Raw genomic sequence first — 26,630 nt, 5'->3', positions numbered from 1 at the left:
TGATCACAGACAACAGTATGGTGATTACCAAAAAGAAAGGTAGGTGGGGGAGGTAGAATAGGGTAAAGGGAATATAAATGGTGACGGAAGGAGACTTGACTTTGAGTGGTGAACACACAATATACAGACGATATATTATAGAAATGTATACTTGAAATCTATATTATATTATTAACCAATGTTAACCTAGAAATTCAAATTTAAAAAAATAAACACCAGTTGTTTTTTCATAGAAAATAATCTATATTTAAACAAAGAGTTTTCTCCTCCTCTAATAAATACTCAAGAAAAAATGACAAGCCTAGAATTAGCATTCAACATTTAAATAACATGTTTCTCGCAACATGTTATGAGCTTCCAGATGAAGAAGCACAAGAAGACAAGTCACCAAGCATTCACAGTATAACCATGACATTTCTGAGAGATGAGCAGACCAAGGTTCTATTCAAGTTTAAAACCAAATAACCTAGCGACTTTCCTTTCTTCTAAGTCTGTAATCTCCTTTATGCTTCTCTTTCAATATGAAAAGTCAACGGAAAGTAAATTTTTAGCAGAAAAAAAAAGTAACATTGTTCAATATGGGAAAATATAAATTTACACCAACTACCTGAAAATTTTGCTTTTAAATGGGCAACATACACAAAAATAATTTAAAAGAAAAAACAACATTCTTTTTTTGAAAAGCACAATATATGTTATAGACTAACCAGCAAAATTTTATACTAAATATTGTAAATGTCTCCTAAATTCTGATAAATTTTAATTTCTAAAAGTTGTCAGTCATTAAATAAATATATTTTTCTAAAGGAATACTCCAATATTTTGCATTTCAGATATTTTTAATAGTTTTATTTGGCAAAGAGAAGCCTAAGAATTTTTTAAAAAACATTTCCAGCGGGAAAACCTTTTACCATAAAATAAATTTGTGTGATTTGGGAGGACAAATCTCAAATGTATTTTTTTGACATATGTGCCAATCTTACAATTAATACAAAAAAGATAAAGTTAGTTGAAATATCTTAAAAATGTAAAAACCAGTCCAGGCAACATAACTATACAATCTTGCTGTAAAAGTACTTATATCAAATTCTGTCCAAAATATTTATGCAATATAGTAAATTTAATTCCTCAAGTCACCCTTCACTGCCGGCTGGCTTTTCCATTTTCTGTTGTCTCCATTCTGAAAAACAGAAGGGGAAAAATAAATAGGTAAAATAAAACATTAACCATCCGTATATTTTTTTCTCCTTACATACCTTTCATCTGAAATTAAACCAGGGGTGGGCAAACTTTTTGACTCGAGGGCCACAATGGGTTCTTAAACTGGACCAGAGGGCCGGAACAAAAGCATGGATGGAGTGTTTGTGTGAACTAATATAAATTCAAAGTAAAGGAGCGGAGGGGAGAGCAAGAGAACCGGATAGAACAGCCGGATCCGGCCCGCGGGCCGTAGTTTGCCCACGGCTGAATTAAACTCTTACATATTCATCAAGCAGAATATCAGCACCTTAGAAAAGAACGAAGGTTAGGGTTCCTCTAGGTGGTCTCACTGCCTCATTTTGCAGAATAGTGAAAACTGAGGCCCAGAGAGATTAAGTGACCTTCCCAGTTTCCTTTCAAAGGCCACTTTTTTCACTTCTGCAAGCAAAATTAAGGAAAAATACTTCTGATATTTAGTAAAAGATGTATTTCTTTTTTCACTAAAGAGGTTCCTTTGCCACACATTATCGAAAGTTCTTCTAAAAAGGAGATTAAAATGATCAAACCTGAGATTTATTCAACTGAAACAAATATTCCTAATATTGCATTACTTAATCAAAAAATATTTCCCTCCATTATTTTATAGTCAGTGTTACATATTAAGTTATCTCTATGATTTTTTTCCCTTTATGATGTTTATTGAGCAATGAAAGAAATGCTCTAAGAAGTAAAAACTTTCAGAGTTACAATCAATATACTAGTAATCATGCCTTTTACAAGTACTAAGAATCAAAGATGTTAATTTTTTTCTCTTTATAGGTAATATGTATTGGTTCATAATATTACTAACAAAATTGCTGAACATAACAAACAAGCAGTATTCATTATATTTTAACTTATAAGGCAATTAACAAAACTAATTTCTACAATAAATAATACAAACCCATTTTCTTCTTTAAGATGTTGATATAACTCAGCTCTGTTATTAACAGAGTTCAAACGTCCAGCAAACTCCTGATGTTTTCTGGAATTGGCAGTATTGATCCTATTACTCCACAAGGTTAATAAAGACACTGGTCCTGGTGTTAATATTGGAAAGAAGAGGAAAAGGTAGAATAGTTCATTTCTTTGAAATTTATAAATTTTAAAAATTTACCTTTAATTCTATTATTTTATACAATTAAAGCAATATCATCTTCACCTTATCAAAAAATGTATGTGTTTAGGGGGTCCCAAGATCACCTACTAGTTTGGTGATTTGCTGGAAGGTCTCAAATGACTAAACATAAAGTTAAAGCCACAGCTAAGAATCATTAGAGCAACATAGTAAGGATACGTAGCAGATCAGGAAGGCAAAGATGAGAGGAATCTATTTGCAGGCTTTCTCTGTGCTCTCTCCCTCCAGTGAGGGTTCACACACAGTGCCTTTTCCCACCAGTAGCAAAAATGCAGCCACGTGTGTACAATACTATTGCCAGAAAAGCCCATTTGGGACTTAGAGTTGAAGGTTTTTATTGGCTGCTGCTCACAAAGTCATTCTCTGCCAAACTACAACTACCAAAATTCCAGATCCCAGAAGGAAAGCAGGTGTTCAATTCACATGAAAGACAAAATAAGTTCATCATTTGGGGAATGTTTTAAAAGCCAAGCCTTCCCACTCCCCCAAATCCTGTATAATAAAAGCCTAATATGCCAAGTGTCCGTTCCTCAGGTCAACTAATCAAAGCATAATATGCTAATGATATGTTAAGGCTGCTCAACTGCTCGCTATGATGCACACTGACCACCTGGGGGCAGACGCTCAATGCAGGAGCTGCCCCTGGTGGTCAGTGCACTCCCACAGCGGGAGCGCCACTCAGCTGACCGATGGGCACCAGATGCAGGGCTCACAGCTGGCCGCTGCAGCCTGGAGACTGCAGTGGAGCGGCACCAAGCCTACCGAGCGGCGAGCGGCGGTGGCAGCAGGCACAGCGGGGCCGGGATGAGCAGGAGTGGCAGGCGGCGTTGGACTGCCGGTTTCAGCCCAAACCCCACAGGCTATGCCGAGGGATCCCACCGGTGCACAAGGGCCTCTAGTATTAAGTAACACTGTACAAAACAGAACTAAGCTTTTTACAAACATAGTTACCACAGTTCTACCTTACCTTTCGATTTTTCTACAGGTGGAGTTTCATCCATCTCAACAAGGGGCTTTTTGTTTGGAGGTTCTGGGGAATCAGGAGAATCTTTTATAATTTCAGCTTCAGCCAATTCTTCTTTTCCACGTTCTAAGATGCCTTTTAATCTTTTAGAGGGACAAATAATAAAATTTAAAGTTTAAATATTTAGAAATCAAAATGGTTCAATAATTAAACTAGATTTTGCATATCAGTCTTAATAAAAGATAGCTGCTCTTACAAAGTAAACCTAGAAACTAATCAGAAGCTAAATGCCAATCTAAAATCAGGTAAGAGAACTTAATGAATTAAACACAAGTATTCCCTTTTCTTCATCATAACAGTGTAATAATTCAGTAATGTAGTTTGCTGCAAAATATGAAAAAAATGAAGAAAAATTTAAGAAGCTAATATTAAAAAGAAAAGTGATATTTGGAAGAAATATCACAATTTAATATTTAAAGATATTGACCAAACAGTACTTTAAATTATAAAGTGTAATTTACTATTATTTGTTCCCTAGTTTATGTTCTGTGGATATGTATTTACATGCCACAAGTTAGAAACTTGATTCCAAGCTTATTTTGAATTTCCCAAAGGAACAAAAACACTTTCAAAATATATAGACATACACTTGAATAACAGGGGGCTCTGAATGAGAATACTTTCCCCCCACTCTTCTTTTTTACCCTCCTCGTCTTAAAGCGAGCCAATTCTGTTTCAGAAGCTTGGTCGCTCTAAGGAAGAAGTGAATTTCTAAGGTCAAGAGAATAAAAATGTTCTACATTCTACTTATTTTTGGATGAAATAATATAATTTCTAGAATTAGATTCAAAATATTCCATGTGGGAGTTGGACAGTGGTGGCGGTGAGGGGAGTGGATGTGGCCATGAATTGATAATTCTTCAAAGTAGATGATGGATAAATGTATATTCCACAGCAGAATAAATGTTTGAAGTTTTTCATAATAAATTCTGATTTGTTTTTAAGGGACATACTACATTGCCATTATAATATTTACCTGGTTCTTTGCCTGATTTCTGGCAAGACGTTAGAAGACAAAGCCAGTTAATATGTTATGCTACTTTTATTTACAAATCACAAACTAAGGAAAAAGATGTACTATTGAGGAAGGTTTTCAGAATTAGGACGATGCTCTTTCACTGTGCTATCAAGGACATCTTTGCCTATTTTTGTAACAGCATCTTCCACATTTTGTTGTCATCACTGACGTACTTGCCTATCTCTAACGCAACACTGTATGTTCTTCCAAGGCAGGAATCTTATGCTAAATGCCTGACATATCACAGGTATTCAATAATATTTACTAACAAAGAAATAAAACTATGTCTTTGATATTCATAAAATATAAATACTGACACCAAAATGTCCTAAATTATAATTTTCAGAAGTTAATTAGGATAAAAATTAAACTATCTTTGCCCCAATAGTAAAATAAAATCATTAAGTCTAAGATCTTTTTTATTTTAAGAATGACAAAATCTTAGTTATAAATGAAAAACACATTAAATGAACTTCTATTAAATGAGGGTTGATCTATATGCAGAATGGGATATGCCAAAAGGCACCACAGTGCTATTATTAATATCAACAATCACCTCTCTGAATCTTGCCAAGACTTCTCCTGTTCATAATCTTTTACTGCTTTCTCTGACTTGTCCTCTTTGTCCTCCCTCTTTCTTCCTCGTTTCTTTCGTTCTTCTTCTTCTGGGGGTTTGCTCCTACAGGCCATCAGACATTCCAATACCCTTTGATGTTTCTCCGAGTTATTGATATGGGCTCTCACAAGGGTTTCTAATTCATTCCACATGATACGGTATTGCTCATCTCTGAAGTAAAAATTTAAAATAACAATCTTAGAAATACTCTTTAAATAATATTAAAGTGTCACTTTCTACTAGCAAAGTAAAAGGAAATCATTAAACATGGACTTATTTTCTCCTAAACATAAGGGTACAATTTTCAGTTATAATGTATCCAATTCTGCTATTCTATAGTATTTCATCTCAATTATATGTGTATATACACACTCGCAAACATAATTTACATATGGAATAAGTTAACTTAAAATATACTATATATCAAGTCAATATGATATATAAAGAAAAAAATTACCTCTTAGGGCCTTTTCCTCTTGTACCAACTGTGGAAATAGGTAGAGGATCATTTTTTCTTTCCATATCAACTAAGTTGTATATTGTTTTTTGACAGTTTAACACATCTTCTTCTGTCAAAGATTCTTTCACAATAACACTGGCTAATGGAACTACCTGTCACATTTAAAAAAACAAACAAAATCTGTCTTGAAAAACAAATATCAAAGCATGTAGGCAGAACTTCAATTGATTTTAAACATCACTGTGGCGAGATCATATATAACTTTCACTTCAATTTTCTGTTACTATTTAACTGTAGTAAACTCATATTTTATTCTTTGCTTCAGAAATGGTCTCTGAAAAGAATATATAAATAATCTAGAAGAAAAGTTTAAACTATTTAACACTTACCGCTTGCATGTTAAAAATGGTGGTTTGTGAAATAATCATAGGCCAGTAACGGGTGTGTTTTTCTAACTGATCTTTTGCTCGTTCCAAAGGGATCTCAAGACTTCCATCGATTTTATATCTGGGGTCTAGAAAAGGAGTTAATCTGTTTTCCCTCATAAATTCACCAAAATCCTAATGATAACCAAATAAGATAAAATTAGAAACTATTTTCTAATGTTTCAGTATGGATTACATGTAACACTGTTTCCCTGATGTCTTCTGTCCTGTGATATGCAACAAAGCATTTTCTCCTACAACTCCCCCTACCACCCACTTACTTTTCTTCACTTCTGTAATTTAACTCTTTTGTATCATATACAGAAAAAAGAATTAGTGAATCACATTCTTTGAATGATGGAATTATAAGTAATTTATAGTCTTTCTTTTAAAGATATCTATATCTCTAAATTTTCTAAAATAAATATTTATTAGTTTTCTCCTTATTAAAAAATTTTAAATAATAAAGAAAAGCCTAATCAAAAACAATTACTTACAGCATATAACACTTTGGTTTACAAAGTATGCACTCATACACATCAATCACATTTAATTTTCACAACCACCTCAAAAAGAAGACAGCGATAAAATACCGAATATAATAAATTAGGGGAGGAGGAGTGAAAAATTAAAATCAGAACAATGGAATTTCTACCAAAAATAGAAACAAATTTTTTGTAAGCACCTTTAAATAACACAAAGATTTAGTTTTATTTTAAATTAGCAGCAATCTAACTATTGAAATGTTTTGTTTGCCATTTAAGTTACTAGAAATAAAGTTCCACTTAAAATATTAGCTCAAATCAATTTCTATTCTTTTCTATAATTCCAATATGTCAATGCTATTCAGATACTTCTAAGTATACACTGAATACATAAGGAAGACTACAGATTGATAAATAGCTCTTTCAAGCAAGTACTGCTAATTAAAATAATCAACTTCCCAAACTCCTTTTTGTCCCAGATCTTAGCATATAATAGGCATTCAATAACTACTTGCTGAATGAGAATACACTCAAATCATAAAATTTATAGATATTAGTGTCTTACTGTGATCCGGTAGTCTGTAACTCTTCCTCCACATCCTTCACTAATTGAAGGCGGATCTTCTAGAATGGATCGAGAACTACTAAGGACGTGCAAAAATATCTCTCCTCCATGGCTACTAAGCATATGACTGATGACTTTGGAACCTGACTTTCGTGGTTGTTCCAATAAAACAGAACGACCTGTCAAAAGTAATGAAATTCAAATGGGCTCTTATTTTTTCCCTTAAGGTTTATGTCTAGATTTTTTCATTTTATTTATTAACCTCCTATTTTAACCAGCACTGCTAATTTAGTTTTTCTGTGTTTCAAGTCCAAAAAGTCTGAATTCTAGCCTTAGCTTTCTCTTGGTCACTCCAAGCTTACATAGTTATACAGGTGGTTTTCCAACATAAATATAGTGGTCTCTAGTATAATGTTTGGTTATATTCTTCATTCAATTACAAGTTCATATAAAATTTTTCTCTTGGACATTAAGAAGAAAAGTGATACAAGTGTTGGATAATCCTCAAGTTGTCAAAGCTATAAAACATTTGGAGGAGAAAACAAAGTCTAAATTCACTTCCACAATACCTACTTATCAGCATTATTATTGTAACTACTTTCTATTTCACATGACCAAATGTTATTTAAGCTAGACTTTAGATAGTCTGATAATCAAATTGTGCTTAATATAACTATGAAATTAATCTTATGATAAAGGCTGGCCAACTCGTCTTATCAGTGATTCAAAAACCAAGTTGATCATAAGAGTCTATTAAGAGAAGCTATTAGAGTTTAGATTTAGTAAATGAAATCCAATAATTTGGTTTTCTAAAGAAATTTTTCAGGCCCTGGTTGGGTAGCACAGTTAGAGTATTGTTCTGATACGCCAAGGTTGCGGGTTTGATCCCCGGTCAGGGAACATACAACAATCAACCAATGAATACATAAATGAGTGGAACAACAAATCGATGTCTCTCTCTTTCTCTCCATTCCTCTCTCTCTAAAATCAATAAATAAATATTTTAAAAATAAATGTTTTCACACAAGGAAACCAGAAATTTAAGGCCATGTGTTTAAGAATAATATAGTAAAATATTTAAAATGTTTATGATAAAGGTATAGTGTTTAAAGAGAAATAAGTCCAAATATACTGCATAATTTAAAATTCAATAGGCCAAGATAAATGGTCTGTACTATACTATCTTAAAAACAAAACAAAACATGCAGACTTTAATGGTCAAATTTTTAAATTAAAAATACCAAAAAAAATATTAAATAAAACTTACTTGGATACAATAGTCTGAAAGACATAAAGTCATCTTAATTTTAAACATTAGTAAACTAGTTAAGGATATTTATAATTATATAACTTTAAAGCAGTTCTGGGAAATAAAATGGTTAAACTATGTAGAAAAAATGGCTTTTCCAGAGTTTACTATTTCACTTGTAATAATCTCAGTCAAAACAATTAAATGATGAAAGTTACCATTTAGAAGAAAATTAGTAAGGCAGGAAGAAGGTCTACTATTTACATCTACAGGTGAAATTCGATAAGCGCCAGTGCAATAGTGTAATTCTGAAATAGAAGAAAATACTGATTTGAAAGAATATAAAGGAATATTTCCACAAAAGAGAAAAAAACCCCACTTGTTTCTTAAAGCCATAAAACAATGAAAAACAAAAACTCCAAAAAAAGCAAATTAATGAGCCCTTTGTAACATTTTAAGAAATTTTTAAAATACCTACCAATGTTATTAGTCCTTGGTGTGCACCACTTTAATGTTATTGTTTCTTTAAACGAGCCTTCTCTACTGCTACCACCTAAGTGGGTATCACCTTTAAAAATAAATCAGAGAAACAGTAACATTACATTAAGACCACAAACTTCAAATTGTTTACCCAAGATTTCTAAAAGAGTAAATTTTATAAAATACCTCTGGGAGAACATTTTTTATGAAGTCTCCTAGAAAAATACCAAATAGAGTTTGGATATTAGCTATAATTAAAATAAATATCTGATTTCCCTCCAAATTTCTCATTAATTTAATCATCCCAATCACTGCACTGAAAGCCAATAGCAAAACTTTTTAAAATTTCAAGACTCTACAATTGCTCCCTTCTGTCACCATCCTATATAATAAAGAGGTAATATGAAAATTGACTCTCATGCCCTCACATCACAAGATGGCCGCCCCATGTCGTCACAAGGTGGCCGCCCCATGTCGTCACAAGGTGGCTGCCCCCACGTCGTCACAAGATGGCCACCCTCACGTTGTCACAAGATGGCCGTCCCCACATCGTCCCAAGATGGTCGGCAGGGGAGGGCAGTTGGGGGGCAACCAGGCCTGCAGGGGAGGGCAGTTGGGGGGACCAGGCCTGCAGGGGAGGGCAGTTGGGGGGACCAGGCCTGCAGGGGAGGGCAGCTGGGGGTGATCGGGCAGGCAGGGGAGCAGTTAGGTGTCAATTATGGGGGCAGGGGAGCTGTTAGGTGTTAATCAGGCTGGCAGGGGAGCAGTTAAGGGACTATCAGGCTGGCAGGCAGAGTGGTTAGGGGCAATCAGGCAGCTAGGCAGGCGAGTGGTTAGGAGCCAGCAGTCCCGGATTGTGAGAGGGATCGGGCCTAAACCGGCAGTTGGACATCCCCTGAGGGGTCCCAGATTGGAGAGGGTGCAGGCTGGGCTGAGGGACACCTCCCTCCAGTGCACAAATTTCATGCCCCGGGCCTCTAGTCTATATATATAAAAGCCAAGCGACCGGAATGCTGGAACGACCAGAACAACCGAACAACCAGTTGCTATGATGTGCACTGTGGCAGCCAACCAGCCTGATCGGAGTCCTGATCGACACCCCCAACCACCTGCAGCCCCTCCCCCAGCTGGCCCTGCCCCTGATTGCACCCCCAACTCGATCGGGGGCATGGGTGGCCAACCTCCCACATCCCTTCCCCACCACCGGCCCGGCCCTATCGGCCCCCCTTGGGGTAGGCTAGCCGGACCCCACCCATGCACGAATTTGTGAACTGGGCCTCTAGTCCTGTATAACAAAAGGCTAATATTCAAATAGACTGAACTGAGGAAAAACCAGTCGCTATGTCGTGCACTGACTACTAGGGGGCAGATGCTCAATGCAGGAGCTGCCCCCTGGTGGTCAGTGCACTCCCACAGGGGAGGCGCTGCTCAGCCAGAAGCTAGGCTCACGGCTGGCAAGTGCAGCGGCCGTGGTGGGAGCCTCTCTCACCTCTGTGGCAGTGCTAAGGATGTCCGACTGACAGCTTATGGAGCGGGCCTAAGCTGTCAGTCGGACATCCTACAAGGGCTCCCAGACTGCAAGAGGGTGCAGGCTGGGCTGAGAGACCCCCTGAGTGCACAAATTTCATGCACTGGGCCTCTAGTTAAATAAAATAAGTACTTGAAAAAAGCTTCAGGAATCTAAAATGTACTAGTTATACTGAATCCTAATGTATTTATGAGAAGAAACATAAAATAAGAAACTTAGAAAGTTACAAATATATAACATTTAACAGTAAGCATTTTTTGCCAATGCAGTCTACAATAAACAGATATAAATGAAACTAGAGGCCTGATGCACAAAATTTGTGCAAGAGTAGGCCTTCCTTCCCCCGGCTGCCAGCACCGGCTTCCCTCTGGCACCTCTGGACCCAGGCTTCCCTCCCAGCCCCTGATTCGTCCGAAAGGTCATTCGGTCTAATTAGCATATTACACTTTTATTATTATAGACTAGTGGCACGGTGCACAAAATTCGTACACGGAGCGGGGTTCCCTCAGCCCAGCCTGCACCCTCTCCAATCAGGGACCCCTTGGGGGATGTCCAACTGCCGGTTTAGGCCCGATCCCACTACCGGCAGTCGGACATCCCTCTCGCAATCTGGGACCACTGGCTCCTAACTGCTCACCTGCCTGCCTGCCTGATCGCCCTTAACCTCTCTGCCTGCCTGCCGGCCTGATCGGCCCTAACTGCCTCTGCCTGCATCCCTGATCACCCCTAAGTGCCCTCCCCTGCTGGCCTGATCTCGCCCCCAACTGCCTCTGCCTGCCTGATCACCCCCAACTACCCTCCCCTGCCGGCCTCATTGCCCCCAACTGCCCTCCCCTGCCAGCCTGATCTCGCCCCCAACTGCCCTCCCCTGCCAGCCTGATCGCCCCCAACTGCCCTCCTCTGCCGGCCAATTTGGTTCTGATTGGTTGGTTTCTATGCCAGTCAGTGTCAAAAGCTCCACCTCCTAGGCAGCCACTGGCTCCTCACAGTTGACCCAGATTTGGTTCTGATTGGTCAGTTTCTATGGCAGTCAGTGTGAAAAGCTCCACCTCCTAGGCAGCCATTGGCTCCTCACACTTCACCCAGATTTGGTTCTGATTGGTCAGTTTCTATGCCAGTCAGTGTCTCTGGGCCTATCAACGGGGCCTGATCAGAAAGGCGGGGCTGATCAGCAACCCCGGTGGAGGCCTGGAGAGAATGGAGGCGCGGCTGCTGGCCAAGCCCTGAGAGAAAGAGAGAGGCAAGTGCTGATCAACAGCTGCCACACAGGCCATGGATCAGACCCTGCTTCTCTCTTCAGGCCTCTCTCCAGGCCTGATTCACAGCCCCCTCAGCAGTCAGTGCTGGGTTGCCACAGCAACCCAGTGCTGACTGCAGGACTGACTTCCAGTTGGTCGAGCCTCTGGTTGTGACGGACCCAGAGTTTTTATATATTAAGATAATAATGAATAAATGCAAACCATAAAATTGACAAAGCTCTGAAGGAGATATATTCAGTGCTATGAGGAACTTTCCAGAGAGGTTTGACCTATGTTAAGACAACAGGGAAGGCTTCTTTGATAAATAAAAACTAATGTGAGTTCTAAAAGTGTGAAGTGAAAATAACTAAAGAAATGAAGAAAAGAGTATTCAGGCAAGGAAAACAGCAGATACCCAAATACTGTGGCAGGTGAGAGCATGAAGAGTTCCAGGGCCTTTTAAGACATTTAAAATTCTGTTTTTATCTTAAGGGCAACAGAAAAGCATTAGAGGGTTTTAAGATAAGGAGAATATGTCCTAAGTATCACTGTGTAAGATATTCTAGTTAGCAGGTCCAGTAGCTAGACACACCATTAAGGAGGCTATTATAGGATACTAGGTAAGAAAACATTAGGCTGGGCTATTAACAGGGAGATGTAATAGTAGTGGAGATGCAGATGTAAATGTATGAGAGATACTTTGGTAGATCAAATCAAGTAAATGTGATCATATGCGAATATAAAGAACCGTGTGAAGACAAAACAGCCATCTACAAGCCAATGAGAGAGGCTTCAGAAGAAATGAACTGCATAGTCACCTTGATCTTGCATTTCTAGCCTCCAGAACAGAAAATAAAATTTGTTGTTTAAGCCAAAAGAAAAAAGAGAGAATGTGGTGATAGATTAGATATGAAGAATGACAGAGAGATGTCTTAAAGATGACGCTGATGTTTCTGCCTTATATAACTGAATAGCCAATAGGGTCATTCACTGAAAGTGGGAAAATTAGAAAACCAGTTCAGAGGGCAAAGTTTGTAAGTTGTTTTGGGTATATTGAGTAATAGGTGCCTAAGAAACATATTTTAATACACCTAACTTACTGAGCATCATAGCTTAGCCTAGCCTACATGTGCTCAGAATGCAATATCCAAAAAATGCTGGCAACACAGTACACTGTACAGTATCCGTTGTTTAACCTCGAGATCAAGAGGCCAACTGGGAGGTACAACTTGCTGCCGCTGCCCAGCATCACAAGAGTTTCATACTACACATCTCGAGCACAGGAGAAGATCAAAGTTCAAAGTGAATGAATATCACTTTCTCACCATCATAAAGTTGGAAAATATAAAAATCATAAGTCAAACCATTGTGGACCCTCTGTATAGACCTGAAGCTTAGAGAAGATATCTGGGCTAAAGTATAGGCCTACTCATCAAAATCCAGCTCTAATGTCATCTCCTCTGTAAAGTTTGCCCAACTCAGAAATATAATTACATGCAACCCCTGTGTTCCCACAGAACTGTGTCCCTATTGCTACTATAGCATTTACATATGTTGTCCATGTCAATCAACAACTATTTTAGAGAAAAAGGTTGGGTTACAAAGAATTTTTTTATCATTTTTCTAAGTTTTAAAAATAAACATATTAAAAATTGATATTACTTCATAGGTTCTCAGTAATTTCCATATATTGTATTTTCCAAAACAAGTTATTTACATTCCTTTGTTAAACATGAATATATCCATTTACCTTAATAGTTTTTCTCCTGTTAGAAATTCTTGTTTAGAAATGGGTGGAATATTACAGTTCATCTAATCTAGCTTTATTTATTTACTTATTTTTTGTTAATCCTCACCCATGGATATTTTTCTATTGACTTTTAGAGAGAGTGGAAGGGAGGAGAGAAAAACTTTGATGTGAGAGAGACACATCAATTGGTTGCCACCAGCACACGCCCTGACCAGGGCCAGGGATTGAGCCTACAACTGAGGTACATGCCCTTGACCAGAATTGAACCTGGAACCCTTCAGGCTGCAGGCCAACGCTCTATTCACTAAGCTAAAATGGCTAGGGCTAACATCTATAATAATAAAAGCATGATATGCTAATAAGACCGGACAGCCGAACGACCTTCTGGACATCATTCCGGATGTCCTTCCGGATGAAGCCGCCATGGCAGGAACCGAGGCAGAGGTGGTTTAGGGGCGATCAGGCAGGCAGGCGAGCAGTTAGGGGCAATCTGGCAGGCAGGCAGAGTGGTTAGGGGCAATCAGGCAGGCAAGCAGTTAGGGGCGATCAGGCAGGCAGGCAGAGTGGTTAGGGGTGATCCAGCAGGCAGGCAAGTGGATAGGGGCGATCAGACAGGCAGGCAGAGGTGGTTAGGGGCAATCAGGCAGGCAGACAAGTGATTAGGAACCAGCGGTCCCGGATTGTGAGAGGGATGTCCGATGGGATCGGGCCTAAACTGGCAGTCGGACATCCCCCGAAGGATCCCAGATTATGAGAAGGTGCAGGCCAGGCTGAGAGGCCACTCCCCCCACCGTGCATGAATTTCATGTACCGGGCCTCTAGTCTTTAATATATAAGTACATAAACTGAAGTGTAGAAACACATAGGATTTGCTAGCTGGTGGCAAAGCTTTGGCTAAAACTGTCATCTCCTAACTCCAAAGTCCTAAACCATGCTGATACAGCTGCAGAAATCACAGTTTTGGAGAAAAAAACCTACTGAGTCAAATACCTTTTAGAGGAAAAAAATATCACTAAATTTCAAAACAACTGATTTATATCCGGGCTTATAAACTATAAGTCCATCACTCTTTCAAGTTGGCTCCTATTCTTTTCCCTTTCCCAAGGCGGTTTGCCTAGAAAAGAAAAACTATGACATGACTTCAATGGCTCTCTTTCACAATAGCTTAGTCTTTCCCAAAGTAAGAATGAACACTAGTTCCATGACCATTAATAGGTGACATTGTCAAATAAGTTTGGAAAGGAATCAACTAAAGTCAATCAGGTTTGTTTACTGAAGAGCATATCAAAGCTGTTCACAAGCTTCCATGTTAGAGCTCACAAATTAACTTTCCAATGTCTCTTACTCACCACTTTTCAGGAAATCTACATGTGCATCTTTGTGATGAAGTAACTCCACATCATAATTGGCAGATGTGTTAGCATGTTGTTCTTCCTTAAAGCAAAATTTAAAATAACTTGGTTTTGTTTTCCAAATAATGAAGTTATTTATTAACTATTAATTTTGCTCTTTGCTTAGAATGAAATGAAATACACTGGACAAAAATTATCTACAATAATGGTATAGTTTGCTCAGTAATTAATCTATTTAAAGATGCAACAGTTTTCCACTGAAATACAAACTATTAAAAACCTACTTGCTATATATTAGTAATACAGTATCTAATTATTTTTCTTATGTTATGTCATGAATTAACACAAGATTAATCCAGAAATTTTACAAATTTACTCCAAATGCACTGTCTTGCGCAAATATACACAATTTGTCTGTAAATAAATATAATGTAATTGAAATAGTTTATATATATTGAAAGTGATATCATAGTTTAAAGGAGGAAGCAGCATCTTTAAATACCTACAATGAATTAACAAATGTCAATTATATAAGATAGCAAATACTGACTAATAAACAAGTTTATTAGTTTTCACTAATAGTCAACAGGAATTTTGATATTATCTATTTACAAGAAAAAAAAAGATTGAAGAATGAATCACACCAGCAGCACACAAATATAATCAAATTCTAAGAGCAAGGTATCTGTCACCCTCAGAGTATTTTTTTCTTATAACTCATGAAATTATATATAATAAAGTATACCTATTATGCTACTTTACTTGTTAATTGCTTCGGCACCCAAACCATTCTATGGGTTAAAGTTACAATTTCTATTAAAGAGCCGGCCCGAGGTATAAGGAGGAAATTAATAATCAAAGATATTTCTATGCAATTTAGTGTTCATCATTTGGTGGCAAAAAAATGTAATTGGGACTTATAAGAAAGTCTCTTTGCATTTTTAGATATGATGGTTACTTTACTTGAAAACATAATCAATAATATTAAAAATAACTCCACTTAGTAAAAATTCATTTAAAGCTTACTATGGGCCAGGCATTGCACTAGTTCTAGACAAGCTAATGATAATATGATGAAAAGGAACAGGTGGCAACAGGTTCCTAAAAATATCCATTAATAAAATCGTAAGACTCACATCTTTGGTTTTTTAAAACTATGAGCTATTTTTCCCTAGTCAGATTTATTAGTTACAAACACCTTTATACTTATTGGGCAAAAACAAAAATACAGAAAATAAAAGACCAACTAGAATACACAATGTAAGGAAAATCTAATAACACAACTGTCAGAAAAAGAATCACAGAAAAAATGGTCATTTAAGATAGAGATTATACTTTGATGAAAATAATGAGAACATAATTAAAAACAAAAAAGCTGATATAGAGTGTTCTTATTAGAGAGAAAAATACAGCATTTTGTTCTGTGATCCTTTCTTGTTGCTTTTCAGTACTTACTGACCTGGTCAAAGACACTGAATGTGGGCTAGCAAAACAGAAAATATGATATGGGGAGAAAAAAATTAAGGTTCAATTAAAATAAATAATATATGTCAAACAAATGTTTAAAAAGCAAAACAGAGCTTTCGAAATAGCTGGAAAAAGAGCTGCCTACCTTCATTGGAATATTTGTAATAGTAGTTGAAGCCAAGTCAAAATGTTGCTGTACTAAAATATTTAATTTGGTAGCAAGATGCCGTCCTGCACGAACACTATGAACTTCGCTGGTTAAAACAGGGGACAACTACAGAAAGTATGAAAAAAAACACCATAAAACATTAATACACTGTAACCGAGGGCTAAATAGTTTACTTCAACCCATCAAAAGTGAGTGTTTTCATTTTATAGAATTTGGAAAAATACAAAGGTCCGTAACTATGGTCATTATTTTTTAAAATATGTTTTTTTTTTTATTATTTCAGAGAGGAAGGGAGAGGGAAAGATAGAAACATCAGTGATGAGAATCATTGATCAGCTGCCTCCTGCATGCCCCTAATGGGGATCGAGCCTGCAACCCAGGAATGTGCCCTTGACTGGAATAGAACCCAGGACCCTTCAGTCCGCAGGCCAATGCTCTATCTACTGAGCCAAACCGGCTAGGAACTAATGATCATTATTTTAGCAATAAATGTTCCGACATTCATTCATTCATTTATTTAATAAATAGGTACCAAGCAGAACTTACTACATTATATGCCAGAAACTGTGTGAACTATTGGAGGATACAGCAGTGAACAGGCAAATTCCCTGTCCTCTTGAAACTTAGAGTTGTTGATTTAAATATATATTTTCTTTTATAATTTTACTTCTATTTATCTATATGCAAAATGGATCTGAAGTGGCCCAGAGAAATACTGTAGAAAAATAATTCATTTTGAGGAGAGGACAATGCCCGAAAGGTAGAACTACTTATAAGGAATGTGGAAATCACTACAAACATCATATTTTATCTCCAATAAATATGATAAGGCAGCCAAACTTTACTTATAACAAGGTAACACAAAAGTTTACTCATTCCAGGGTAACAATATTTATTGTAAATAAGCTTGTTAGCTATCACAAAGTAAAGCCAACATATTGCCACATTATCAAAAGATGCAGATAAAAGTTAGTAAAAAGAGACCTTATACTGGAAATCACCTAAAAACACAACAATAAATCTAATGACCTAAAAATACCACATAACTACCAAGCATTCATGGACTAAGGTAATACTTCACATGTTTATATTAAGTAAGGCTAAGAGAAAAACCTGAACGTAAGAACATACACATTTAATACAATTATGTAAATACATAGACCACTGACGGAGAATATTATGTGATGCAAATCCTTTTAACAATCAACAGATTTATCTTTTCCTTCAAAAATGTTCAAATCTATTTAAAAAGGAAAACCAAGGTTGGAAATTAGTTTTTTCCCCATCTGATTGGGTAAAATTAATTTCTATGTAACTAGAGTGTATTTTTGTTAGAGTATATTGCTTTTCTAATGAGGAAAAAGAAGATTTTTAAGGAATAAAACATCATTAAAGCAACTGAAACCCATTTCAATAATTGAAATTTTAGGAACAATGCAAACTATGTATGGTTTTACAACACATTTAATTAAATGTCAAAAGGCAAGCAAAACAGAAAACAGTTTTTATTTTTTAATCGTCACCTGAGGATACGTTTTTATATATTTTAGAGAGAGGAAAGGAGAGGGAGAGGAAGAGCGAGAGAGAGAGAAACATTGATCCGTTGCTTCCTGTACACACCTAGACTGGGGATTGAACCAGCAACCTAGGTATGTGCCCTGACCAGGAATTGAACCCAAAGCCTTTTGGTACAGGATGACGCTCCAAACAACTGAGCCACTTAGACAAGGCTAAACAAAAAACACTTTTAAAATATACAATTATAACACAAAGAACCAACAACCTAGGTGTTTTGCTATACAGGTTCTCTGAAAACTGTAAATACGGGGTGGGGCAAAGGTAGGTTTACAGTTGTTCTGATGAAAAAATAATACAATAATTAATAAATAATAATACAATAATTAATAATAATGAGAATAAATACACTATGTGTTTCATGTACTTACAACTATAAACCTGCCTTGCCCCACCTTGAATTTTCTAGCAGAAAATGTTGGCAATGTGATCATTATAATGCAAACCCTTGTCAGCATTTATTATTAATAACTAAAAATGATCTTTATTACTTCTGCACTTACCTCTTTTTTAGAACGATCAGATACAAGGCTGTCTTCACCAACAGGGTAGGTATGGATCAAGACCAGCTCACACTTCTGAATCTGCATGAGACTTAAAGAAAAACTTTCACTTAGAATATAAGAATACATATTATTCTTATAAGTATGGACACAAATATCCTCAACAAATTACTACTAGTAAACCAAACTGAGCAACATATAAAAATAATTATACACCATGACCAAGTGGATTATCCCAAGAATGCAAAGTTAATTTAAAATCCAAAAATTAATTAATGTGCATATCATATCAACAGAAAATTTTTTAAATCCCATAATCTCCAAAAATACAAGAAAACACATTTGACAAAATCTAAGACATTTTCAACAAACTAGAAATAGAAGGAAACTTCTTTAAGTAGATAAATGGCAGTAAAAAAATATGTTTTTTAAAAATATGGAAGTATATACTAAATGAGCAAGAGTTGAAAGTTTGCTTCTAGGAAGTGGGAAAAGACTGGAATGGAGATAGCTGTTTTGCTTTTAGTATTAGGTGATGTTTTTAAACTATGTGCATTCAATGTAAAGATTCTAGGCAGGTACACTATTGAGAGTTTAATTTACCAAAACAGCATATCTCTATAATCAGATAGTACTGTTAACACAAAAGCTACATATTTAGAAAAACTGTGTAACTCTTGTACTTGTATGAACATTACATGAATTAAATTCAAATGCAAAAATAATTTTTGTGTTTAAAGGATAAAATAAAAAGAAAATTCTTATAATCAGGTACAATTTTCAATATATAACCATCACAGAGGAAATTAATATATTGTGGATTAATTTCCTTTTTACTAATGTTTTTTAAGGACAAAACCAGGCAATATTAACCTTGACCTATAATTAGTTATTCGAAGAATACAGAGCTTGTAATGCTAAAAAGTTTCCAACTTTTTTTTTTTCAAATTTTTATTAAGATATTATATGTGTACATATCTTACCATTGCCCCCCCCACCCCACTCCCATACATGCCCTCACCCCCCAATGTTTTGCATCCGTTGGTTACTCTTATATGCATGCATACAAGTCCTTCAGTTGATCTCTTATTTCCCCCACCTCTCCCTAACCTTACCACTGTAATTAGTCTGTTTGATGCTTTACTGCCTCTGTAACTATCTTTTTGTTCATCAGTTTATAATGTTTTTCATTATCCCTAAATGAGTGAGATCATGTGGTATTTTTCTTTCATTGACTGGCTTATTTCACTTAGCATAATGTTCTCTAATTCCATCCAGGTGTCTACAAATGGTAGTAATTCCTTCTTTTTATGGCAGCATAGTATTCCATTGTGTAGATGTACCATAGTTTTCTGATCCAGTCATCTGCTGACGGGCACCTAGGCTGTTTCCAAATCTTAGCTATTGAAGTTTCCAACTTTTTATTTTAAAATTTCCAAACCTATGGAAAGGTTATTGAAATAACGATACTATTCAATGAATACTGATATATCCTTAAACTAGATTCACTAAGTGATAGCTATATTTGTTCTATGTACCTACATAGACATACACTTTTTTTATTATGCCATTAGATAGTAAATTGCAAAGGAAATACTTCATTCCTAAATACCTCAGCATGCTTCTCCTAGTGAGAATAATTTTACTTATTAACAATACCAGTACTCCACTTAAGGAGATTAATAATAGCTCAATCTTATTTAGACTTCACATTGCAACAGTCCAAAACATATTTTTAATAGCTTTTCGCTTTTAAAAAAATTCATATACTGAAATTCGTTATGTTTTAATTGGTCCATAATGAATAATGCCACTGACAATTTATTCATTTTATAAATTTGAAAGAATATGAGAGTAAGCTATCAAAACAAATATGCATTATAATTATACATTATGTTATAGTTCTGATCACCTTTCCTATGGGAAAAAAGTAAAATCTTAAAGTGAAAGGGAAAATAGGGAATAAAATTTCTGATCAAACACATTTTTTGACTAATTTATAGAGTCAGAAGAGAATTCAAGAAAATTTTACCAGTTTCTATTAAAATTATTGAAATAATTAGAATGAAATATATGACTATAAAATTGAATATATATTTCATATGTGGATTATACTCACTGATCTGAATTTGCAGCAAGCTTGTTATGCTCATGAATCGTTTCCTGAACACAGTCCTCAAGCATTCGCACATGACTATCACTAGTGGCATAAAAAAGATACAACAAACTTAAAGGAATAAACAATAAGAGAAAAAATTAAACACACTCTATTCAGCTACAGGCATTTAAAATTACTTCAGTAAGGATTGTTTTTAGGTGCTCCTTCACAACACCAAATAACCAACTGAAAAACTAGTGAGAAGTCAAATTAACCTACATGATGACAATCTAAAGTTTTCACTGAGATGAGTCTTTATTTTAGAATTGGATAAACAAAGCTTCAATATTAGAAAGGCATTTGTGATATGTTTAAATGCTAACATATTTTCCCTACTTTTTAAAATAAAAGCTGTGAAAGAATAAAATTCCCTCTGTGAAAGATTTACTGTTATTGTCTCACCTTTTTGCATTAGTAATGCAAATTATCCTCCCTCTATTTCCTACACGCTCTGCATTCTCCATTAGTAGAGTACGGGCCTCATGTTGGTATTCCGTAATTTTACAGAGGGTTTCCACTGCTGCAACAAGGCCATGTAGAATACTGCAGCATTCTGGATCTGCCCGTGGATTAGGGGGCCCAACAGCAGCTAATGCTGCCATTAGCTAAATAATGGGAAAACAATTATGGTGACAAGAGTATGCACAAGTCAGACAAAGACATCATAAGAAAAGTAAACTATAAACCAGTATGTCTTATAAATATGGACACAAATATCCTCAACAAATTACTACTAGCAAACCAAATTGAGCAACATCCTATCTAATAAAAAAGTAATATGCAAATTAACCATCACTCCACTACACCCACAAGCCACGCCCACAAGCCACACCCACAAGCCAATCAGGAGCAAATATGCAAATAAACCCAGCCATGATGGCTATGGCCACAGAGAGCAGGAGGGAGGCTTGGGTTTCCCCAGCGATGGAGGAAGCCAAGCTTTCTGCACACCCTTGCCAGCCCAGGCCTCCACTTAAGGCTACAAAGTTTCAATGATAGAAGATACATAAACCCAAACAGAAATGGCAGCAGCCACGGAGCTGGAAAGAGCAGGAGGCTAGGGCTGCCCACGGCAATGGAGGAAGCCAAGCTTTCCACACACCCTGGCCGGCCCAGGCCTCGCTTTAGGCTACAAAGTTTCAATTATAGAAGATACATAAAACCAAAAAAAATGGCTGCCGCCACAGAGCAAGCAGAAGGCTTGGCTCCGCTCCAGGCTACAAAGTTTCAATTGTAGAAGATAAATAAACTCCAGATACCAGGGCCTCCGCTTGGGTCGCCGGGGGGCATGGCCAGCCTGCAAACCACCACAGGCCCCTCGCCCAGGCCGCCCCACGCCTCAAGGGAACCCCCACCCTGATCCGGGACACCCTTCAGGGCAAACCAGCTGGCCCCCACCTGTGCACCAGGCCTCTATCCTATCTAATAAAAGAGTAATATGCAGATTGACCATCACTCCAACACACAAGATGGCTGCCCCCATGTGGTCAAAGATCCTGCCCCCATGTGGACACAAGATGGCCACCACAAGATGGCCAGCAGAGGAGGGCAGTTGGGAGGGACCAGGCCTGCAAGGGAGGGCAGTTGTGGGCAATCAGGCCAGCAGGGGAGGGCAGTTGGGAGGGACCAGGCCTGCAAGGGAGGGCAGTTGGGGGCGATCAAGCCAACATGGGAGGGCAGTTAGAGGTGACCAAGCCGGCAGAGAAGGGAAGTTGGGGGCTACCAGGCCTGCAAGGAAAGGCAGTTGGGATGAACCCAGGCCTGCAGGGAAGAGCAGTTGGGGGGGACCAGGCCTGCAGGGGAGGGCAGTTAGGGGTGACCAGGCCTGCAGGGGAGGGCAGTTAGGGGAAAACAGGCTGGCAGGGGAGCAGTTAGGCATCAATCAGGCTGGCAGGGGAGTGGTTAGGGGGTGATCAGGCTGGCAAGCAGAAGCGATTAGGAGCAATCTGGAAGGCAGGGAGGCAAGCAGTTGGGAGCCAGCAGTCCTGGATTGGGATGGAGAGGGATGTCCGACTGTCCGTTTAAGCCCGATCCCACCGGGATCGGGCTTAAACGGACAGTCGGACATCCCTCGAGGGGTCCCAGATTGGAGAGGGTGCAGGCTGGGCTGAGGGACACACACCCCCGTGCACGAATTTCGTGCACTGGGCCTCTAGTATAAAAATAATTATACATCATGACCAAGGGGACTATCCCAAGAATGCAAAGTTGATTTAAAATCCAAAAATTAATTAATGTGCCTATCATATTAACAGAAAAAATTTTCAATTACATTATCTCCAAAAATACGCATTTGACAAAATCTAAGAGCTTTTCAACAAACTAGAAATAAAAGGAAACTTCATTAAGTAGATAAATGGCAGCAAAAAAAAAATTTTTTTAAATATGGAAGTATATACTAAATGAGCAAGAGTTTTAAGTTTGCTTTCAAGTGGGGGAAAGACTGGACTAGAGATAGCTGTTTTACTTTTAGTATTAGGTGATATTTTTATTTATTTATTTATTTATTTATTTATTTATTTTTAATATATTTTATTAATTTTTTACAGAGAGGAAGAGAGAGGAGAGGGATAGAGAGCTAGAAACATCGATGAGAGAGAAACATCGATCAGCTGCCTCCTGCACACCTCCTACTGGGGATGTGCCTGCAACCAAGGTACGTGCCCTTGACCGGAATCGAACCCGGGACCTTTCAGTCCGCAGGCCGACGCTCTATCCACTGAGCCAAACCGGTTTCGGCTTGGTGATGTTTTTAAACAATGTGCATATATTATCCTATATTGATCAAAAATTTTAAATTTATTTTTTATGGAAGTATTACTGAAACATGATGAGAAATTTTCAAAAAAGCCACAGTTCAAAACCTGAATCATACCTCTTGCAAATTTTGGTCTTCTTGAGTCCAGGAATTTAAAACATGTGCTCCAGAGTCACTCACAATAAAATTCACCTAATAGATTTCAAAGAAATAATTAGTATTCAACTCCAATTCCATCTGGTCACATCGTATTTAAAATGTAAAGTTTGCTACTAGTTAATAGTAAAAAAGAATTAAACATAAAATAATATGAGGTCTCTAGCACTGACTTGTTGGTTGAGTCATTCATCCATTTTATAGGTATACAATGCCTAGTACATGTCAGGTGCTATTCTCAGCGCTGGAGTATGGGAATATAGTGAGGAATAAAACAGTTCTGTCACAATGTGGGGAAAACCAGAGGTTTGGCAGGCGTGGTAAGATAAGAGAGCAGTGCAGGGAACCAACAAATAAACAAACAAGATCATTTCAGAGTGATAAATGTGAAGAAAAAGATGGTTAGTTACTTTAGGTTGGTTGGACAAAGAAGGGCTCTCTACACAAGTGGCAACTGAAGGAAATTCAAAATGACCAAAAGAAATCAGCCATGGGAAGGGCTGGGGATAGAGAATGCCAGGTATAGTGAACAGAAAACGCAAAGGCCTTTAAGCGAGTACCCTCAAAAGAATGAAGGTCGGAGCAGACAGAAGGGCAGGAGGTAAACTCTCAAAAAAAAAAAAAAAATAGGCAGTGGCCATATCACATAGGGCACTGAAAGTCAAAATAATTAATTTGGACTTTATTCTAAATTTTTAAGTAAAATTCAACAAAACAAAAATAGTATCACTGGGCCAGCATGGCTAAGTGGTTAAGTATTGACCTATGAACCAGGAGGTCATGGTTCAATTCCCGGTCAGGACACATGCCCAGGTTGAGGGCTCAATCCCCAGTGAGGGGCATGCAGGAGGCAGCCGATCAATGATTCTTTCTCATCACTGATGTTTCTATCTCTCTCTCCCTCTCTGAAATCAATAAAAATATCTTTTTTAAAAAAAACAGTATCAAGTAAGATGAAATGATCGCACCCTTCTCCCAAAAGGAAACACAGTCATCATTTGATATATTTTCTAATATATCACCACCTCAGCTTCATCTCCAACATGGCAGTAATAAAAAAGGCTGATATTCAGATGGTACATACCAGCACAGTCTGACAAATTGCTTACAGACTACATCCCTGCTGCTTAGGCTAGCAACAATCAATGATCAGTGCCTGTTCCATTTTGGTGACTATATACTTCGAATATTATCCTAGTAATTACAGTAGCTACCTTATAGGGTTGTTGTGAGAATTAGAGTTAATACACATGAAGCCCTTTGGAATATACCTGGCACCCGTAAGTGCTTCATAATTATTAGCTGTTACTGTTGATCCCAACTAAATACACATGGCATTTAATCCCAAAGGGCAGTTCTACATATCACATTTTTAAAGTGGTAAACAAACAGTTCTAAATTTACAGCAAATTCATATGTAAAAAATGTTATAGGCAGTAAGTACATTCCCCAAATCATCATTTTGCTTGTACTTCACACTCACCAGTTTTTTGAAAGGAAATATATCATACATTATTCTACAATATTCCATGGAAGATTCTACTGAGCAAGTCCACAATGATTTAGATATAGGGGCTAATGGGATGATTCCTTGGGTCCTATTCTTCACCAGCATATCAAACTCAACATGTTGTCTGCATGATTCTGCCATGTAAGGGCAGTGATCCACAACAAATACTGTTTTATGAGATTCAGAAAAAATCTTCATTTTGTTTTAACCTGTTAGGGATAAAATATATTAGTCAAAGATCTTATACATAACATTTAAATCTTGCATTATTTCTAATGTGTCTTTTCTTCAAGAAGATTTGGTAGGAAACATGAATAATCAGTATCCAAAGAAATGTATTCACCAAAGGACAAGACTTAATGAGGTCCTGACCACAAAGTATCAATTCAAGGGATGAGCTACATCATATTAAGCTGTCACTCTATCAGTCACAGGCAAAATTACAGTCCATTCATATTTTTTTGCTTGTTGAATGAATTTAAAATGGGCAAATGAAAATACTTTTACAAGTAATTGTACTTGATCCCCTTACATAATACCAAACATAGTAAACGACAAATACTTTTTCAAACACACTTTTGACGATCCTCGCTAACTGACAGCAATCACGTATAAATCCCCAAACTAACCCAAGTCAGCAGTATTGAGCCTCCCTCCAAAAAGTCTCAAGACTTCTGAAAAGGGAAGGGGATAGAATTAACAGGAAACAAAAGTGACAGCAATAGGAAAGACCAAAACATAACAGACATCTAACATAGCTGCATATCGGGTCTTCGCATTAGGATAAGGACCCCAAATTCACAATGTCCCCCTTAGCTTTCGAGCCACCACAGTAATTTACCATGTAGAACAGTAAAACTCAGGTGCTACCATCGCCTTGATGGGGAGGAGGAACTCTTAAAACTTTTTCTTATAAAAACTCCCTTGCTCCGTTAATAAAATCTTATGCTTAATAGACAATCCACATCCAAACAGCACATGGTAAGCAGAAGTGTTCATTAAAACGAACTGACTTTTTACGATCCAGCTATCTTCTTCTGCTTTCAAACGCATTTCCCCTTCATGCAAAACTCTTCTTTGAGAAATCTAGACACACTCTGCTGGAGGGTGCGGGGTGGAAAGTACAAGGTGAGTGGATAAGGAAGACCTCAGGATTGAGGTTAGCTTACTTTCGTGCCTGGTCCTGAAGTGAAAACGAACAGAGGCTATGGACCACGGCCTCTCAGGCAAAGGCTGCTGGTTGGGTGGGGAGGGTCAGCGCACAGTCAGGAGTGTCTGGTACCAAAGACAGGGGGCTATGCTTTCCCCGCTCATCTCTTAGCACACCGGTTCTTCCCAAGCTTCCTAAGTGCGGGAGCGCGCGCGCGTGCGCGCGAACACAAACACTCACACACTGGGATGCGCGCGTGCGCACAGCACTCATCGACGGCCCGGCCAAGCTGCCCTTCCCCCTCGGTGGGCCAGACGCCCAGGTCGCTAAACGGGAAGAGGGCGGAGCCAAGAAAAAAAAATGCCTCCGACCCTCAAGATTTTCTATCCGCTAATTTTCCCAATCACCCATTGGGAAGTATGTTCCAGGCAACCTGAGAGCCTCCCCATCAGCGAAGTACCAACCACAACACCAGCTAAACCAGCCACGGGCCCTTAAGCGCAAGGCCCTCCCACCCGGTATCCCCTTCTCGGTCTCTTCACCGAGGCCAGTCCCCCTGGCAAAACTCGCGAGACTTTGTGATAAACCAAGCAAAAAACCTAAGTTAACAGGGTGGG

General features: G+C 37.7%; 1 protein-coding gene across 4 annotated transcripts; it reads right to left on the bottom strand.

The window, feature by feature from the left end:
• Positions 1–228: 228 nt before the first annotated feature.
• On the bottom strand, positions 229–26,570 carry INTS13 (integrator complex subunit 13). 4 transcript variants are annotated; one of them, XM_080659237.1, is made up of 17 exons: positions 25,877–26,570; positions 24,837–25,072; positions 23,315–23,389; positions 20,842–21,044; positions 20,401–20,481; positions 18,282–18,372; positions 16,180–16,308; positions 14,565–14,649; positions 8,698–8,787; positions 8,438–8,527; positions 6,971–7,149; positions 5,885–6,055; positions 5,493–5,647; positions 4,976–5,206; positions 3,345–3,484; positions 2,144–2,279; positions 229–1,180 (listed from the first exon to the last, which is right to left on the bottom strand). In XM_080659237.1, the coding sequence occupies exons 2-17, from the start codon at positions 25,059–25,061 to the stop codon at positions 1,141–1,143; spliced, it is 2,121 nt and encodes a 706-aa protein (XP_080515363.1). In that variant the 5' UTR covers positions 25,062–25,072; positions 25,877–26,570; the 3' UTR covers positions 229–1,140. The 4 variants fall into 4 exon arrangements, with proteins under 4 accessions (XP_080515363.1, XP_080515361.1, XP_080515362.1 ...); XM_080659235.1 differs by having other exon boundaries at positions 8,438–8,545; positions 26,033–26,570; XM_080659236.1 differs by having other exon boundaries at positions 26,033–26,570.
• Between the last annotated feature and the right edge of the window lie 60 nt (positions 26,571–26,630).

Source organism: Plecotus auritus (genome assembly GCF_963455305.1).
Source record: "Plecotus auritus genome assembly, chromosome: 3".
In the NCBI taxonomy this organism is placed as follows: Eukaryota; Metazoa; Chordata; class Mammalia; order Chiroptera; family Vespertilionidae; genus Plecotus; species Plecotus auritus.
The sequence above is the reverse complement of the archived record's forward strand: the minus strand, read 5'-3'. Positions and strand labels throughout refer to the sequence as shown.

Excerpts from the sequence above, each read along its gene's own strand:
- INTS13 (XM_080659235.1), bottom strand. The coding sequence starts at position 25,061 with ATGAAGATTTTTTCTGAATCTCATAAAACAGTATTTGTTGTGGATCAC. Across the intron at positions 8,546-8,697 it reads ACCAAGGACTAATAACATTG|TATTTTCTTCTATTTCAGAA; the intron begins GTAGGTATTTTA and ends CTTTCAAATCAG. Across the intron at positions 6,056-6,970 it reads TTACAGACTACCGGATCACA|GATTTTGGTGAATTTATGAG; the intron begins GTAAGACACTAA and ends GGTTATCATTAG.